At 35.7% G+C, this 20,604-nt stretch overlaps 1 protein-coding gene across 1 annotated transcript; it reads left to right on the top strand.

Annotated features, from left to right (window-relative positions):
• Positions 1–2,779: 2,779 nt before the first annotated feature.
• LOC144344061 (uncharacterized) lies at positions 2,780–3,295 on the top strand. Its single transcript, XM_078006235.1, has one exon. It carries the CDS (start codon positions 2,780–2,782, stop codon positions 3,293–3,295), a length of 516 nt encoding a protein of 171 aa, XP_077862361.1.
• Positions 3,296–20,604: the final 17,309 nt, after the last annotated feature.

The raw sequence follows: 20,604 nt of genomic DNA, 5'->3' as shown, positions 1-20,604 counted from the left end.
ACAGGTAGTAGTCACACAATGAGGCAGTTCTTATTTGTCTCAGTGAATCATTAATTTTTGACAGACACCTGTACAAAATACTTGGATAAAAGCCAGCTAAGATTTTCTGTTATCTTGCATGTTTTATGAATCTATTCACGTCTAAATGCAGCACTTTTTTTTTTGCGATGAGGCATTTGTTTTTATACTAAAATATCTGAATTACTTTGAATAAAGCTGGAAATTATGTCCCTTAAAATAATTAAACAAATAAGGCACCAATGTTTTTGTAAGATATTTACATCTTTAAAGGACATTCGGTAGACTGATTCCCCACTGTTGGTTCAACCCCAAAACTTGTTTGTACTCAAAATTAATTATGACAATGCATATTTATATTGAAACAAAATATGTTAAAGGGAATTATATTATATAACAAAGGGCAAGGTCACCAGAGTTCAACTATGTTTTTTATGTCTTTCTTTCGGGAAATAATAAATGGTGGGATTATATAGTTATTTGTTGGTATTATCTAAATGCCTATTTCTCACGACTTCTTTGATATGAATATTACGAATCTAAGTAATCTATGAAAAATCACTATGAATAAGATCTATCAATATCCTTTGTAACGATTTCAAGATTTTGCTAAAAATAGAACTGACATAACCACTTGTTGTCTTACTCACTTCATTCACACAATTTGAAACATAGGTTAAGTCGATGAGAACTGGAGAAAGTCAGCCATCGTCATCGGCGACTCACAACAGACGACGTCCTCAGTTGGAGAACAGTGTTCGTTCGTTATCGAAACCCGGTAGCATTACACAAACCAACAAAAAAGGACTGGGCGCATTCGGTATGTAGATATGCTCTTATTGGTTTTTGTGACAGTTGTTGCGACACGCTTAGCATGTTTGTTGTATGACACGCTTAGCATGTTTGTTGTATGACACGCTTAGCATGTTTGTTGTATGACACGCTTAGCATGTTTGTTGTATGACACGCTTAGCATGTTTGTTGTATGACACGCTTAGCATGTTTGTTGTATGACACGCTTAGCATGTTTGTTGTATGACACGCTTAGCATGTTTGTTGTATGACACGCTTAGCATGTTTGTTGTATGACACGCTTAGCATGTTTGTTGTATGACACGGTGCCACTACAAGGTGCATTAAAAGAAAACATTACAAACAATACAAATTGGAAAAAGAAGATTAAACTTATCTTGGGGGAGAACTAATTTAATAAAATTAAAAGTGAATACGAGATAAAAAAACATCAATCAGTTCTCAAAAATAAGTAAACTATCAAATGAATATAAACTGACCTGGAAAAATCAAATAGTTAATTGTAGTAACAATCAAAATGAGGGAATTACGAACTGAAAAATACCTAGAGTAAATAAAGGACTAAAGGAATATTAAAAAAATTCAGAATAAGTGTCCATGATCTAGAAATTGAATTAGGACAAAAAAGGAAGCCAAAAGTGGAAAAAAAAAATATGTACAAAATGTAATGATAAAAAAAAAATGAAAAAAAAAATGAATTGCACGTTATTTTAGACTGTGAGCGCTATAAGAATAATAATAGAATGTAACATAATAAATAAACAGGATAGAATAAACAATTTCATAAACATATGCAACAACTCTTTTCTTATAGTTGAGGTATGTAAATGTACTGAAAAACAGCCATTGCGAGCGTCACTGTGAGTTTGCAATGACGAAAAAACAGGCAATTGCGAGTTCACAATGGCAAAAAAAATGACGATTGAGAGTTCGCAATGGCAAAAAAAACAGGCGATTGCGAGTTTACAATGCCACAAAAACAGTCGACTGAGAGTTCACAGTAACACATAAAACAAATAGCTGATTTATATTGTTGAGCATTGTTGCGATGGAAAATAGAAAACAGTTTTGAAACTTCTTGTGAACCATCAAAAAGAAACTGACAGTCAACCAATGGTAGATGTGGATTCAAGTCGGGTATATACACAGTACCATCTAGAGTGACGTGGTCTACGCTGCTGTATTCAATAGTTCAGTTTTCGGACCTGACCTCTTAGCAAGTCGACACTCTCCTAAATTTGTTACACCAGTTGCCTTAATATTTACAGTAGTTCATTTACAGTTCGTTCGAGCTTGCAGTTTGTATCATGGGTGATATAATAAATGGGCCAGGCAACAAAGTTTACACATTTAAACATGGTCTTCCTGATTACAAAACAATTTAGTCTACGGTCATGGCACTTTTTAAGAAAATATTATACGGATTAGATACTATCTGGGTAAGCTGATGAAAATTCTCCCACTGCATGTGAAAATAAAGTTTTATCATCTCTACTGAGCTATAAAATGGCTGCTTGTGAACATATTTTTACAAATGCTCAAATGCATATTTGGCAATGTTAAAATAGTGTGAACATGTTATTGGTTTATTTGTATTATCGCGAACTGGAACATTGTTGCCCATTTATTTTAATTTCTATTACAATACAAACTGCAAGCTCAAGTGAAAGGGACTGTAGCTAGCTCATGTAGCTGAAATGAGCTCATATGGACTAGTTAACGTCTACCGCTAATTACGGGCCACAACAGGTGGTAATCATTGAACGCTGGTGAAGTTATCAACTGAAGAAAAACAAAAAAAACAAGTAACTGACTTTACATGTTTTGTAAACATCTAAACTGTTTACACATTTCATGCAAAAATTACGGTTTGTCGTGCCATATTTTTGTTGTGCATTTTCTTGGCTCATCCAAACTGCATCTCATTCACTTCCGGAAAGTGGATGAGATGCAGTTTGGTTTTATGCCAGGGAAAGGAACAATTGATGCAGTGTTTATTCTGAGGAGGATGCAAGAGGAATATGGTGCAAAAGGGAAGAAACTGTATATGTGTTTTGTGGATTTGGAGAAGGCCTTTGATAGAGTCCCGAGGAAGGTGATGGAGTGGGTAATGCGGAAGAGAGGTATACCAGAGACAATAGTAAGAGCAGTGATGAGTTTGTATGAAGGAGCAAAGACAAGAGTTAGAGTAGGATCGGAGTTGTCAGAGGAGTTTGAGGTGAAGGTGGGTGTGCATCAAGGCTCTGTACTATCACCATTGATATTTGTAGTTGTCATTGATGTAGTTACAGAGAGCGCAAGAGAAGGGCTGATGAGAGAGATGTTGTATGCTGATGACTTGATCTTGATGGATGACACAATGGAGGGATTGAGGGAGAAGTTTGTGAAATGGAAAAAATCATTTGAGAGTAAGGGTTTGAAGGTAAATCTGGGAAAGACAAAAGTGATGGTGAGTTGGACATAGGAGAAAGCCTTGGTGAGTAAGGTTGACCCATGTGGCATGTGTGGAAAGAGGGTAAAGGCAAATTCAGTGCGATGTGTGAAATGTGGGAAGTGGATACATGGGAGATGTGCAAAGATAAAGAGGGTGACCCAAAGATTGGCAAAGGATTTTGCGTGTGGAAGATGTAAGAATGGAGTTGGAAGGGTAGTGGAACAGGAAGAAAAGTCGTGTGATGAGGTTGAGTTAGTGAAGGAGTTTACATACCTGGGGGACAAGGTAAGTGTGGGTGGTGGGTGTGAGGCGGCTGTGACAGCTAGAGCAAGGTTTGCTTGGGTCAAGTTTAGGGAATGTGGAGAGCTACTATATGGGAAGAGATTTTCCTTGGAGATGAAAGGAATAGTTTATAAGAGTTGTGTGAGATCAGCATTGCTGTATGGGAGCGAGACATGGTGTTTGAGTGAAAATGAGCTGGGTATTTTAAGGAGGACAGAGAGAGCGATGGTGAGAGTGATGTGTGGGGTGAAGTTGATGGACAGAAAAGTAACTGAGGACTTGATGCAGATGTTGGGTTTGAAGGAAGCGGTAGAATGGTTGGCGAAGGCAAATGAGGTACATTGGTATGGGCATGTGCTGAGGAGGGAGGATGGGCATGTATTAAGAAGGGCCCTTGATTTAGAGGTGAGTGGTCCAAGGAAAAAGGGAAGGCCAAAGAAGACGTGGAAGATGCAAGTGGAGGAGGAGAGTGGGAAGGTTGGGATGAAGATGAGGGATGCTTTAAATCGTGCAAAGTGGAGGGAGGGGGTAAGAGCGATTGCCACTAGTTTAAGGTGAATCCGGCCACCCTCGTTTTCGGGGACAAAACCGGATTTAAAACTCTGGACTACTACTACATCCGGCCTTAAGGCCAGATGAGCCTATGCCACGGCGAGGCGTCTGTCGTTCAAAAATTACAAAATCCATGAATAAGGATGCCATTCACTGATTCTAGGTTAGCTATTTGTGATATATCTGTATGTTTTTAAGAGAATAAAGTTCATTTAGGCAGTCAATGGTGCATTCTTTCTTTCTTGATACATTGATTTAAAACCTTCCCCACGCGTTTTCTAATGGATTTACCCAGAATGCTTAGCGCAATCAGCAGCGCTCTACTTGTGCACATGCGCAGTTAATATTTCTTCCACAATTTAAAATGGTGGATCGTTGCGGTCGCACATGTGGATCTTCTTGCGGTTATTAAGGTAAGCTCACATTTTCTCATTAAAAGGTGTTGTTGTTATCGATATTATTGTCAGTTATATGAAATGCAATTTTAAATTCAGCGTTTATGATTTGTTTGAGATGTTTACGATGTTGAATGCAGAACATCACCATCACGATGAGTTAACAGTTCTTTATTTAGCTCCATGACAAGACTCACTCAGACTGCAATCGAGAAATTTAGTAAAATCAAATCACCATTCGTTTCGTTTTCGATCGATCTAATCATCTTATAAATCGTTGTTGCTGATCGGTGATATGAAATGCAGTTTTACATTTAGCGTGTAAGATTTTTTTGAGCAGATGTTGTAAAATCGAATCACCATTCGTTTTCGATCAATCCTATTAAGGCCCCCCAAATAGTTTAGTTTCCAGCATGGAGCTCTTTTTAGCTACTTGTTTCCGGTAACCCGACCATGTGGAGATATCGTTGATACACAATTGGTTAGTTTGAATGATTAGTACCATGAAGTCGAAATGCAGTTGGTTCCATATATTTATTTGAGATATAAAGGTTATGCATATTAATGAATTCACATGACCATATATGGTCATCTGTTATTTTAATCAAATCTCTTGTTCAATGTTGTCATAATAACACAGGATTCATCTTCCTAACTGCAACAGTGTTTGAGATATGACAGTTATGCATATTAATGAGCTCACATCTCCATATATGGTCATCTGTTTTTTTAATCAAATCTGTTGTTCAAAGATGTCATAATAACACAGGATTCCACTTCCTAACTGCAACAGTGTTTGAGATATGACAGTTATGCATATTAATGAGCTCACATGACCATATATGGTCATCTGTTATTTTAGTAAAATCTCTTGTTTAACATCATCAAAACACAGGTTTCATTTTCCTTCCTGCAACAGTGCTTGAGATATGACAGTTATGCATATTAATGAGCTCACATGACTATATATGGTCATCTGTTATTTTAGTCAAATCTCTTGTTTAACATCATCAAAACACAGGTTTCATCTTCCTTCCTGCAACAGTGCTTGAGATATGACAGTTATGCATATTAATGAGATCACATGACTATATATGGTCATCTGTTATTTTAGCCAAATCTCTTGTTTAACATCATCAAAACACAGGTTTCATCTTCTTTCCTGCAACAGTGCTTGAGTTATAACAGTTATGCATATTAATGAGGTTAGAAGCCCCCACCCCATAAGTTGCATAATTTCTATTTTCACAAAATCCAAGATGGCGGCCAAATCACGTGACTTGTCGAAAATATATTATTTTTCTCATATATAGCAATGTTCAGGCATGTTATATTCAAAATCAGCAGTTAATTGGTTGAATCACTTCTGAGAAACAAATGCCCAAACTTTTGGTCAATTTTGCCTAAAATCCAAGATGGCGGCCAAACCATGTGACTGATCTGAAATCTTTTTTAGGTTTCTGAAAGAGATTGATATGAGATGCCATGCAGCAATATTGAAGATAATCCCTCAAGTATGGCATGAGTAAAAAACTACTTTCTGTTGAGAATAAACTCAAAATGATGGCCAAACCACGTGACCAATCATAATAAATTTTTCAAACCTAAATCTGCTTCATATGTAGAAGCTAAGTAATAAATATGAGAACATTTTACTTGGCGGTTCTGAAAAAGAAGATTTTTAAAGAGTTTTTTGCCGTTTTGGGGAAAAACAAAATGGCAGGAAAAGTCACATGACCGCTAAAGTTTTTAATCTACACGCCTAGACCCTCAGAAAGTAGTCAAACAGCCACTTCCGTGTTTAATTCAATCCAATATGGCTGCCAAACTAATTGACCAATCAAAATTCTGAGAGCATGTTGCACCAGTTCACATTAGGGACTATCAGTATAGAGCATTATCAGACCATTCCGTTCAGCAGTTTTCCCAAACGGCTTGACGAAAAAAGTTACGGTAGAAAAAAGAAAGAAAGAAAGAAAGAAAGAAAGAAGAAAAAAACGAATGATAATAATAGGGGCCTCGCCCTTTGGGCTTGGGCCCCTAAAGAAAGAAAAAAAACAGACGATAAGAATAGGGGCCTCGCCCTATGGGCTTGGGCCCCTAAGGATTGACACCTGCAAGATGTACATGTAAGCTTGTCGCTTATTTTAGTCAACGCACATTTCAAATCTTCTCATTCTTGAATTTCTCATGTACTTTGCTTGCAACATATGAGGTACGGTATTCCTCATTAGAATCAACAACAATTTATTTACAAGTTTGCTTGTTTTTGGGGAAAAACAAAATGGCAGGAAAAGTCACGTGACCGCTAAAGTTTTTAATCTACACGCCTAGACCCTCAGAAAGTAGTCAAACAGACACTTCCGTGTTTAATTCAATCCAATATGGCTGCCAAACTAATTGACCAATCAAAATTCTGAGAGCATGTTGCACCAGTTCACATTAGGGACTATCAGTATAGAGCATTATCAGACCATTCCGTTCAGCAGTTTTCCCAAACGGCTTGACGAAAAAAGTTACGGTAGAAAAAAGAAAGAAAGAAAGAAAGAAAGAAAGAAAGAAAAAAAGAAGAAAAAAACGAACGATAATAATAGGGGTCTCGCCCTTGGGCTTGGGCCCCTAAAGAAAGAAAAAAACAGACGATAAGAATAGGGGCCTCGCCCTATGGGCTTGGGCCCCTAATGATTGACACCTGCAAGACGTACATGTAGGCTTGTTGCTTATTTTAGTCAACGCACATTTCAAATCTTCTCATTCTTGAATTTCTCATGTACTTTGCTTGCAACTTATGAGGTACGGTATTCCTCATTAGGATCAACAACAATTTATTTACAAGTTTGCTTCATACTTTTGCTTCATGCCTTTTATTGATGCAAAAAAAAAAAGATTCCGGAATTTTGAAAACCCGGAGCTGTAGAAGAAAGCTCCCTGAAAAAACAACTCAGCATGGCAGCATGTGTACTACCTGTGACTTTTGTCCTCAGTATCCATCATGCAGTGTGACAAAATAATTATTTTATTAGCAGTCAGTAGATTCTACTTTTTGAAAACAGTAATTTTGAAACATGGTAAAACATTGTATTTTTTTCATTTTTATTCTTTTAGTTGTCAACTATTACAGTATTTTAATGCATATTTAAAACTCAACTGACTGAAAATACTCGACCTAAATTTTAGAATGGTGAATGTCAGACTAAAATTATAAAAACTCATTTCTCATGAAAAGATTACTGGTAAGGTTGTAGTTTACAGTCGATTAACACAAAAACATTAGATTGAAAGTTTGTTTTTACACCAAAATGTTTTTGGTTTAATTTTTTTTAAAGATAATTCCAAATATCCTATTGTATGACGTTGGTACAAAAATAAAAGTTTTTTTTTGTTTTTCTAAGTTGTGCTATGCTAGTTAATCGGACTATTATTATGCAATGTTACAATAACATAGTGAATAGACTATGCACAGACTTGCAGAGATCCATTAAAAAAAACCTTGCCCTATCTTTTGGAGGCCCGTTACTGAAAACACAAGATTTTTTTTTTGCCTAAGCGTTGATGTTAATGATCAGTGATACGGAGCGATTTTAAATTCAGCATTTACGATTTTTTATTTGAGCAAAACATTGAAGTCACATGTTTTGTCTAGACATTGGAACGATTATTGATATTATTAGGATTACTCTCATTAAAATCCATAATTGAGTACAATTCGTAGTTGGCAATGAACTGTTGTTGTAATTAATATTTGCTTAGATTAGAAACAAGAACAGACTTTAAACTGAATGCAATTAAAAATGGTCAGATTATTTAGGCTGCTTGGATTTTCCAGAATATTTACTCGTGTTTCATGTGCTGAAAGTTGTTCGTCCATGTAGAAAGATGCTAAATGAGGGGCCTGCCCTAATTTCAAACACTGCTCATAAGCTGTCATCTATTTAGTCACTCGTGGATTCAGAACTCATAGTTGAGGCTGTGTATATTTCATTATTTGTCACTGAAGTGTTAATTTCCTTTTTTTCAGGTGGCATTTTCACAAAGTCTCTGATTTTTGTTACCATGAGCTTCAAGTGGCTGTTGGCATGAGGTACGAGACTGTTGCAAACATTTCTGTTAAAGATGGTATCACTAATGGGTCAGGATGTATTATGAAAAAAATTCATCATATGCAGGCAAATAACTACCAGCGAAGCATATGCAAGGACTGGACCTCACTGTTTGCCATTAAAAGAACATTCTTTGGCTCAAGACAGCATGTTCCAATAGTCCAAACATAGTTTCCTATTAGACCTGCTGCTGCTAAGACCATTCACAAGTCACAAGGAGATACCCTTGACGGGGTCGTAGTGCACATGGGAAAAAAAAAACTTGTCCTCATAGCCATTATGTGGCCTTCAGCCGAGTGCGCACATTCACAGGCTTGCACATCCTTGAGCTGGCTGAGGAGAAAATAATGGTTACTGAAGTAGTCATTGAGGAGATGACACGCCTATCCTCAGAAGCATGTTTAGAACTCTGCTACAGACCATTGTACACAGTTAAACCAGGAGCATGTAAAATAGTGTTTCAAAATGCCAGGTCTTTACACAAGCATTTCAGTGACCTGTCAACAGATCATAACATAACTGCTGCTAGTATAATTACAATTGCAGAATCAAGACTTTTGCCAATGGATAATGACGAAACATATGCCCTTGATGGTTTGGTTTTGCATTGAAATGATCATTGCAATCACAAGCTACTATAAATCGACCAACCCCATGACAAGTAATTTATGTGGCAGATCAGTGTGAAGTGTCCAATATGGCATGATATACATGTACTTCTCCGGATTTTGAATCTACTATTGTACACCTTACCACTCCCTGCTCAGTACAGATTGTTTGCATATACAAATCACCAAGCTGCACTCTTAGCTTCTTCAAAGACAAAATGTGCTCTGAAATCTGTCCACATGTAAACATTAATAACCCTCTAGTCATCGTAGGAGACTTCATCTTTAATTTGGCCAATAATCAGCAACATTTCTTGACTTTTATGCAAAGCACTTTCAACACCCATCAATGCATTTCTGAACCAACAACAACCTCAGGATCTCTTCTTGATCTTGTCTTTACTAACATTCACTCAATTTCTTCTGAGGTACTATATTGTGCTTGGTCTGATCATAAGACATTAGTGGTGGTTGTATAGGTAATTTTATATGATGGCAAATTTCCTGTTCTGAGTGTGGATTACCTTTTTAGCTCTGCCATTGTCAGTCAGCGGCCGTCTGTCTGTCCGTCAACAATTGTACTTACAACTTCTTCTTTGAAACTGGTATCCCAAATGCTTTGATACTTGGTGTATGTATACCTTGGGTGGACATCTACTAGATTTGTGCATTTCATAACCATAACTTCTATTCCCTATTTTTGGCAAATATTTTTTGTCATTTTTGTTCAAAAATGCTATTTTCGACTTCTTCTTCAAAACCGGTAACTCGAATGCTTCAATATTTAGTATATACTTTGGGTGGATCTCTACTAGATTTGTTCATTTCATGACCATATCTTCAATTCTCTATTTTTGGCGAATATTTCGTCATTTTTGGTCAAAATGTAATTTTCGATTTTTTCAAAACCGATAGCCCGAATGCTTCGTAACTTAGATTTTTGTCTAATTTGTTCATTTTATGTTGCTTCATTTTATGTTATTTTCGACTTTTTCTTGAAACACAATCACTTTGTTTGTATACCTTGCATAGGTTTTGTTATCCACTGTAAGAGTCATTCAATAACCTTTTCAATAATCATGATAACATCACCAAGCTCTATGGAGACAGCGAAGCTATTGTCAGCGTCAGGTCGCTTGTTTTAATAAGGGTTCATTTGATTTGACAACCTTTATTTCACCTACTTTCCCCCTAAATGGTCAAAGTTTCTGGGCACAACCTATATTCACACTTTACCTTAGAAGGTCTTCTTACTACACTACTCGTACAGATGCTAACTACACATAATGATGACTCCATCTACGCAGCACCATTGGTTTTTTTTATGACAATATGTCAATTTAAGACTAACAGGAAAATAAAAAAACTAAAGCAGCTAAAAGTTTCTACTCTCATATCCAAATTCCGGATGAGCATCTACGTCATTGACGCTCTGGTTATTAAATACTATTCTTATGGTTCAATTTCTTTCTAGTACATGCACATTGTATCAAAACTGACCAGAGGGAAATTTACGGAGACAAACGGCGACGTCACGTTTCCGCCTGCGTTCACTAATAAATTGAACCGTTTGGGGAATCTCATTTCTGCATCAAGCTAGAGACTGCCTAAAATTACCAATTTCGTAAAAAAAGACACATCAGAGGTGAATGTCATATATTGGAGTACTTAGTAGGGCCCGCTCATTAAAATTACGTATGATCTCAGGAATATAATACCGTCCCTTCCTGATGAAACAAACATCTCGTTATCCGGGAAATATGTACAAATTATTTATTTCTAACAAAAATAAAATAACGCCCAGGTTTTTATAAGATAAGATAACTTTATTGACATTATTCTTTCTAGCAGATGAACATAGTCAAGTAAAATAAAAAAAAGTAAAGAGGATAATCAAAAAACACTTAAAATAACATATTAATTAAAAGGCAATTACAAGGTAGTACAGAATCAGGTGTTTTTACTATTATTAATACACACCTGCTTTATAAACACACCAAGCTTAATGTGGCAGTTTGCCATAATGTAAATAAATTTATCGGAATGATCCATTGAAGTAAAATTAGGATTATTCTTATGTAAATCTGTAAAAAGTTTCTGCCTCATTTCATTGTGCTGTGGACAGTCCATAATAATGGTACTCATCCTCAACTGAGTTATTGTCACATCTTGTGCAGATTATATTTGTAATGATTCAGATTTCAATGCAGTTTGCCGGTGAAACGTACTGCTGTCTGCAGACAGCACGTCACGTTCTGGGCCGTTTTGTCATTAGAACTATGAATAAAATGGCTCTGCGAAACGCTGTAAATTACATCCTGTCGCAACGTTTTTTCCTCAAATAATTCACCAAATGAAACGTCCTTGCGAGAGAGTTTGACTTTTATTATGCTGTGTCAAATTTGTCCACTTCATATTTGGTACAATGTAACAGCAGGGTTGCGTGAATCCACATCTACCATTGGTTGACTGTCGGCATACCTTTTATGGTTCACATGATGTTTCAAAACTGAGCAATGCTCAACAATATAGATCAGCCTTTTGTTTTATGTCTTACTGTGAACTCTCAGTAGACTGTTTTTGTTGCATTGCGAACTCTCAATCGTCATTTTTTTTGTTGCCATTCCAAACTCTCAATCGTCATTTTTTTTTTGCCATTCCAAACTCTCAATCGTCATTTTTTTTTTTTGACATTCCAAACTCTCAATCGTCATTTTTTTTTTTGCCATTCCAAACTCTCAATCGTCATTTTTTTTTTTGCCATTGCGATCTCGCAATCGCCTGTATTTGCGCCATTGCAAACTCGCAGTGACGCTCGAAATGGCTGTTTTTCCGTACATTTACATACCTTGAGGTTCTAGTTAAAAAATAACGTTTAAAAACATTTGATTTTTCACCAGTATACTATTTTTTTTTGTAATTTTTTTTCTTTATAGTATTATTATTGTAATTGTTTCTTTAATACCATACATTACCTACATATGGTAATTGTTGAGTAATAAAATTATTATTAATTGGCTAGATGCCGTTGATAATTTTTCTTTTCACTAATTACATTTGGTTTAATTGTACAGTACGAAAACTGTCGTCGGTCATCCCAGATCAGATAGATATTGGTTCAATGATGAGCATAGCTAATAAAGCGATAAACGACCCGGCAAGTATGGGCATTATAGAAGAGGAGGTTGATGACCATGACGACCAATTATTAACAAGTGAGTTTGCAGAGTACTTTAGTATTAGAAACACCACGAGGAAGTTTGTGATTACCGATATGAATCCACAGTTTTGGTCATAGTCGAGTAAATTGTACGAGAGCACCATTCGTCTGACCAACTGTCGGTTCATACCTGTAAACCCACACCTTTGAGTGTTTTGGACTAGTAGCATGACAAAGCTGTGAAAATGAAAAAAATGACAATCCGTTGCACTGCTGACCGTTTTTTAATTCACACAAAGGAAGAAGCTAAATTCTTCGATTTACAGAAATTGAGTTACAAAAGCGACAACTATATTTCTTTTGCGATACCACACCCAAATTGTAACTCAATGTTCAATTAACAGAACTCTGAGTTGCGGGCAACATATATTTGTATTTTTGTTAAACGTCCACATATAATAACTCGAACTTTTAATAACAAGTAACCAAACTTCGAGTTACGGGCAACGTAGATTTTATGTTCATGTCATAGGAAGGATGTATTGCACGCTCTCATGAATACGGCTTGAAAATGAAAAGACTTTTCTATATTTTCCTTGAACCTTTATGTGGAAATTGTATTAATTTGGTCGTCAGGGCTCTACCTGCTGTGATTGATGTGAGGGTTTGAGCCCCTTCTTTCTCAATAGTTGAAGAACAACTGTCTTGTAATGAACTCCAGACCTTATATCTTGATTAAAGTGATAGCCAAGGTGCCCTGGCAATGCAACAGATTGCCGAGTCATTCAATGTTTTTCGTGTTAAGAAACACTCAAAACAACCATTCCCCAAGTTCAAGGGGCGTTACATCTTCATCAGCCGAAGTATCGTTCCGACCATCAATGGACTTCGACATTTGTTATACAAGTAATATTTGAGGGATTGCAAAAGATACTCGTATTTTCTGAGAAAGTACAATTATAGTTATAGTTCTATAGAAACATGAAACAACATTGCATTCCATCCCATGAACCAATAATGGTGTTTTAATACTGACAAAATAGTCGCAACTCACTTAAATATAGTCGTGAATTCTGAGTATTGTCATTCATGAGCAGGTTTCTACCTTAAAGATGTACGATCCTCGAAAATTTTCAATACAGATCTGGTAACGTGCGAAATTGTTGATCGTCATCACCTTTATATGTGCATGACGAATATTGCTACTTCTCTCCCCAATTACAGCACGTCAAGCTGTTTTCGACGCAACGTCTGAAGCTGAGGAGAAAAAGTTGCGATTATATGTGATGGGGACGGTCCTACAAAAGGTAAACACAACACATAATTTAAGAATACCTTATAGTTGCCATTAAAGTCACAAAGCATATTCCATGATGATTATGAAAAAAAAACAAGGCAATGTGCGTGTTTAAATAATTTTATTTGAAATTGCATGTTAATGAAACAAACAATATGACATGATTTCTTGTGAAATACATTACTGTTTTGCCAGTAAACATATGAGTATGTGTTTGACGCAATAGTGAAAACGATAGTGTACGTCTTTATAACATAATCATACTATATATAATCATAATGAATCATACTATATATATATATTATAATAACTATTTAAAGTAGAATGCTTCACAAAATAAAAAAAAAATATTGTAATTTTCTATATTTTTACATTTTGTATATATCATGTTATTACAAGGATTAAGAAAATAAAATAAAAAATATGGGGTCAACGTACTCAATTTAAAGAAAATTGATCAATAATATACAGTGAAAATATGTTTTGTCTGTTTAAGGGCATTTTACCACTGTTTCATGTGACAAGGATATATCTCCAAATTTTACTCGGTGACATATGGTGAAACAATATATACTTTGTAAAAACAAGATACTTTTTGATGTCTTGAAGTATCATTAAAAAATTTACAATATTTTTAGTGATTTTTTATTGCCGTCTATGGAAACAGTTGCTAAAATCGCATTTTATTAATAATTATTTTCCAGGTTTTCTCAAAAATCAGATGTCAATAAACCAAAAATGCGTTCCCCTTCCCAGAGATCCTTGCTGCCAGAAAGTATATCTGGTCGTCGCAGAAAGCTCTGTCTCAGCATAGGTCTCTGTCATGTGATGCCTTGCTAGCCGATTTTGCCAAAAATAGCGCTCTGCCACCTTGATACTACTTTTTACAATTTTCGTTGCTTTTTAATCACATATGTTAGTGAAATATTAATGTTGTACATAATTCATTCTTTGGAACAGCAGAAACACATAATAACGGTTATAAAGATTTCACCCGTAATTTCAGTCAGAATCTGCAAACGCGTATGCTTTCGTCAGGCTCGAAAATCGAACACCTGCATGGCAATGTTTTGGTGGGCGTAGTAGTTCATGAGTCAATGACAATCATAATATCGTGTGGTGGCAGAGATATATTCATAGAAATAGTACTCAGCGTGGAAGATTGCCAAGAAAAATGAACATACTGTTGACTACAAATAATTGTAGACAGATTTTGACCCAGAATATTGCTACTGCTATTCTAAAGCATTCTACTGTGACCTTAAACATAAGCTCAAAAATACTCATTGCCCCTTAAGTAATAAAGCGCGATGAACGTACATCTATGAAACCGGTGTCTCAATATACCTAATACACGTATGGTCGCCAAGGTCTCACTTAGACTTGCTGTTCCCCTCCTCCATTCTCCCAATTTTCAGGGAAACAGAAAACGTAATGGCAGGGGTGAATGGAACACTATTTGAGCGACAACAAGTTTCATGGTTCTCTTGCTCTCAATACGATCTCAATGAACATTTATTTTCTCCAATGATTTATTTATATACACTGTTCTTTGAAGATCGATGACGACCTACCTTTGGAATACCTATCAGAAATGAGACAAGTCACCATCATCTTCATCAACTTGACATTGGCAAAGGGTTCAAAACATGATGAGAGCGACGCGCTGCAGTCTGCTTTCAATACCGTGTACAACTCACTCAAGCGTTACCATGGTAAGTAACATGTATAATGACATGAACATGATGACGCACTTCTACGATGTATATTCGAAGCAACAAGGCAACGCATCAACTGCGAGTTGCTGAAAGATCACAGTCCATTCAATCATGGAGAGAGATGTTAAGTTGTTTTACAATATTATGTACCAGCTAATTTGAAATCTCACCCAGTTCGACATTCCATATTCTGCACCAATTACCTTGAAATGTTGTTCAAAGTAACATAAACTAATTATATATTGCAGGTCGTCTGAATAAAGTATTTATGTTTGATAAAGGGTGCACATTTCTTGCCATATTTGGTTTGCCTGGCGATAAACATGAAGATGACTGTGCGCATGCTCTGCAGTGCTCGCATAAGATGCACGACCTATTGAAATCGACTCCCTCAATCATGTAAGTTTTGCTACACACAAGGTTGTGTTGGGTCTAGTTGCTATTGAACTGCTTATGTATATAGTCACTAGTTGATCTGTGTCGGCAGAGAGATGTGAAATTACAAGTAAAACATGCGTTTACAAGCCGTAGTCTGATTGGCGATCCGCTCTGCTAAAAAACAAATACGTGTAACATGTTTTCAGCTGTAGGTAGGACATGAACGTGAAACAATGTTGTAACGTAACTAAAACCGAGGCCCTAAATACGAAGTTCGCAAAGAGCATTCAGTCTTCCGACGTTACTTCAAATTATTACTAGCGCATCTTTTGCTGTCATTTTTTTTATTTATTTATTTCACCAGAATGACCATTTTTACAGAACTTATAAACAAAATACAATGGTAGTAATTCTGGTGTGGACCATGGAAATAGTCCTTATGGACTAGTCCAGTCCATGGCCCAGACTGCCAAGTAGAAATTGACAAAGTACTAGTAAAGGAAAGGAAAATTACTATTTACATAACGGAAAGTAATTTATAAGATTTAGATATAAACATGGCGAAAATATTATGTGTAATAATAATATAAACGAACTACTGGTACAACGAATTTATATGCAGAAGAAAAGCATATTCTGTTTAACTACTTCCATCATCTCTCCAATCTTATCCCTCATGTTAATTAAATATTCAGCTAGATTTTCCTCCAGTCCACTCTTTCTTTACATATCTTTCATATAATAACTTAAATTGAGCAAATCCTGTGCTTGCTTGTGGAGCTTCTCAGTAAGCAAACAACAAGTATAGTAAATAGGTATCCAACACCTTTGGGTGTTCTGCTGTGTAGCGGCGCAACATACATTTAAGGGTACCATTGATCCGCTCAACAAGCCCATTGCATTGTGGATGATGAGTACTCGTTTTCAATTTGTTAATGTGTAGCTTAACACACATATCACTTATAAGTTTAGACATAAAAATTGTCCCTTGATCACTAAGTAACTCTTATGGAATACCTACTTGACTAAAAATAAATAAAATACTTTACTAACCTTGCCTTAAGATTCATAGAACATGTTGTAGTAGTATGCCTGCTTTATTAGTCCCTGGGACTATTAATTTGGGTTCGTTCCGTCTGTCCATACGTACGTCTGCACCTATATCTCAGACATCCATTGACTGATTTCATTCAAACATTACATGAAGACAATACATAATGTCTTACATATGTGCGTCAAGTTACTTTATTATCGAAGCAAAAATGGCCGACTGGCGGACATTTTGGATGTAAAATTTGCTATTTCTGATACCTAAACGTGTCCGCAGCAGTTTCTCGGAGATGACTAGGCTGATTTGGATCAAAGTTGGTATGATGATCAACCATATCGGGTTGTAGGTGCACGTCATTTCTTTTCGTGATTCGAATAAAAATATGGCCGATTGGCGGTCATCCTGTTTTACATGATACCCATGCCTACTTTCCCATGAATGTAATGAACATTTCTGTTTTAATTTTGTACAAAGACAGTATACCAATAAATACATCAACATGAACATTATTTTTGTAATATGACTGCCCAATGTCCAATTCTTGTGTAAAAGCACTAAATCATAATTTTTTACAAATCTATCTCCTATTATTGGTTTCAATCTAATCTCAATGACTTCATCAGCATCAAATTGATATGTCAGATCACAAATTTTTGGACGGGGACTGTGTCATTAACAATGACTTATTGACATTTGATAGTGTTAGTGCTTTGATAGTGTATAATAATGACCTTTTTTTAAACTTCTTAATAACGGTATTACTGGTCACATGTATAAAATTATTAAAAAGATGTATAGTAAAATTAAGTATAAAATTAAATGTAAAGAAGGACTAACAGACCCATTTAACTCCAATATTTGTGTCAAACAAGGCTGTAATCTCAGTCCAACTCTATTTAACCTTTTTCTGAATGACCTTCCCAACAGTTTCAATTCTGATTGTGATTGCCTGTCAACTGCCTACTTTATGCAGATGACTGTGTCCTTCTTTCTAGAACAAAACATGGACTACAATCATGTCTTGTCAGAATATGTTAATAAATGACAATTAACTGTAAACCCAGGAAAAACAAAAGTATTAGTTTTAAACAGTGACACTTTCTTTCTTGGAGCTGTGAAATTGTGACAGTCAAAACATTTAATTATCTTGGCTTAATAATCAGTGCTAATGGAAAATTTAAGGAAGCTCTAAAGCACCTTAAGAGAAAAGCTCAAAAAGCACTGTTTTCTCTCAAAACTAAATTAGGGGCAATACACAATTTGTCCATCACCTTGTCACTATCGCTTTTTGACAAATTAATACGACTGATACTTGTTTATGGTAGTGATGGTGTGACTAGTTCTCGTCCAAATCACCAGGTGAGGACATTAATGTTCAATACTGTCAATATCTCCTTCGAGTTTCCCAATGGACCCGAATTATGGGAATTTACAGCGAGTTGGGGAGATACCTTTTGGATATATTTATTAAAAATCAATTAATAAAATATAACAACTGCATTCAGAATACTAAAAATGTTTTCCTTGAAGAGGCTTTTTCAGTTAATAAAAGCATAAAAACTAAGTGGTATTTGGAAATTACAGACTTGCTGAAGAATATTAAACAGGAATGTTTAATTAATAAAATTGATAAATTAACTTCAACAGACATAAATATCATCAAGTCCAACCTCAAACACAAATTTACATCCCATTTGAAAAAAGAAATTCACAGTGATATTCGTGAAAAGTCTGAGGGAAAAAACTCAGAACTTGCAGAACATTTAAATTCAATATCAGTATGGAACCATATCTCATCAATATCAAAAACATTGATTTGAGAACGAGTCTGGCTAAGTTCCGTCTGAGTGACCATGCCCTCAAGATTGAGACTGGCAGACACAATTGTACTCCACTCAGTAACAGGATTTGTGACATGTGTAACCAAGATACCATTGAAAATGAATTTCATTTTATGGTGGAGTGTATCAAATACAGTGACAGACGCAGTGTTCTGTTTGATACAGCGGCTGATGTGATTGACTCTTTTCACAACCTGCCCCCTGAAGAACAGTTCATTGCACTGTTAAATAATGATAGTATTGTCATCCAGGTAGCACAGTATATCAACAAGTGCTTTGAAATTAGTTTATTTTTTATTACTTCCTTATTAGTGTATTAATACTGTATACTTTTACTATTATATGTAACCATTGCCACTCTCCGGGGAGTGAGTAAGTGTTAATAAATAAATAAATGAATAAATAAATTAATAAATAAATTAATAAATAGACTATTTTTGCATATTAATTAGCTAATATTTAACTTTCCACCAATATCTCAACCACTCATCAGATTAAATGAGACCATGTTCAGTTTAGAGATAAATTTGTTGCTTACTAATTTGCGTAAATTTACCAATTTATAGATGCTCTACAGATAACTTGAGTACCAACCATCAAATTTTAATGAAACTAGTAAACACAGTATTCCTTATTTTGCAGTTTATGGTAAGCTTACTTTGATTTCATATGTACCCGAACTAAATTGTGAGATATGACGAAATCATTTTTCCATAGAAACCAATGGTAAATTACTTAAAATTGCAATATCCGTGACAATCACTACGCGTTTGAGGCACTTTTTGTGACCATACTTTTTTATTGGTCGTCTTAACTAGTTCTAATGACCATACTTAATTAAACTTTTCAATTTTAGCCAAGTTTCCATCGGAGTTACTACTGGTAAGACATTCTGTGGTGTTGTTGGTCATAAATACAGACACGAATATACAGGTAAAGGTTATCGCACCCATTATTTCCCGTTCGGCATCAATATTGCTTGTCCATAGACATACAGATGTGATCGTATCAATGACTTTAATGCAAATTTGGCATGTTTATGTAATTTTTGGGTATCCTAATTGATTATGTATTCAGAAAAGATGTATGTACGTAATTGGACAGTTCATAGCATTTGTCTATGTATGCACATAATAGGACTGTTCATACTATTTGTCTATGTATGCACGTAATTGGACTGTTCATACAATTCGTCTATGTATGTACGTAATTGGACTGTTCATACCATTCATCTATGTATGCACATAATTGGACTGTTCATACCATTCGTCTATGTATGCACGTAATTGGACTGTTCATACCATTCGTGTATGTATGCACGTAATTGGACTGTTCATACCATTCGTCTATGTATGCATGTAATTGGACTGTTAATACTATTTGTCTATGTATGCACGTAATTGGACTGTTCATACCATTCGTCTATGTATGCACGTAATTGGACTGTTCATACCATTCGTCTATGTATGCACGTAATTGGACTGTTCATACCATTCGTCTATGTATGTACGTAATTGGACTGTTCATACCATTCGTCTATGTATGCACGTAATTGGACTGTTCATACCATTCGTCTATGTATGCACGTAATTGGACTTCATACCATTCGTCTATGTATGCACATAATTGGACTGTTCATACCATTTGTCTATGTATGCACGTAATTGGACTGTTCATACCATTCATCTATGTATGCACGTAATTGGACTGTTCATACCATTCGTCTATGTATGTACGTAATTGGACTGTTCATACCATTCGTCTATGTATGCACGTAATTGGACTGTTCATACCATTCGTCTATGTATGCACGTAATTGGACTGTTCATACCATTCGTCTATGTATGCACGTAATTGGACTGTTCATACCATTCGTCTATGTATGCACGTAATTGGACTGTTCATACCATTCGTCTATGTATGTACGTAATTGGACTGTTCATACCATTTGTCTATG

The sequence above is a fragment of the Saccoglossus kowalevskii genome, chromosome 2 (genome assembly GCF_978046115.1).
Source record: "Saccoglossus kowalevskii chromosome 2, keSacKowa6.1, whole genome shotgun sequence".
Lineage (NCBI taxonomy): Eukaryota > Metazoa > Hemichordata > Enteropneusta > Harrimaniidae > Saccoglossus > Saccoglossus kowalevskii.
Note: the sequence above shows the minus strand (reverse complement) of the source record. Positions and strands in the feature narration are given on the sequence as shown.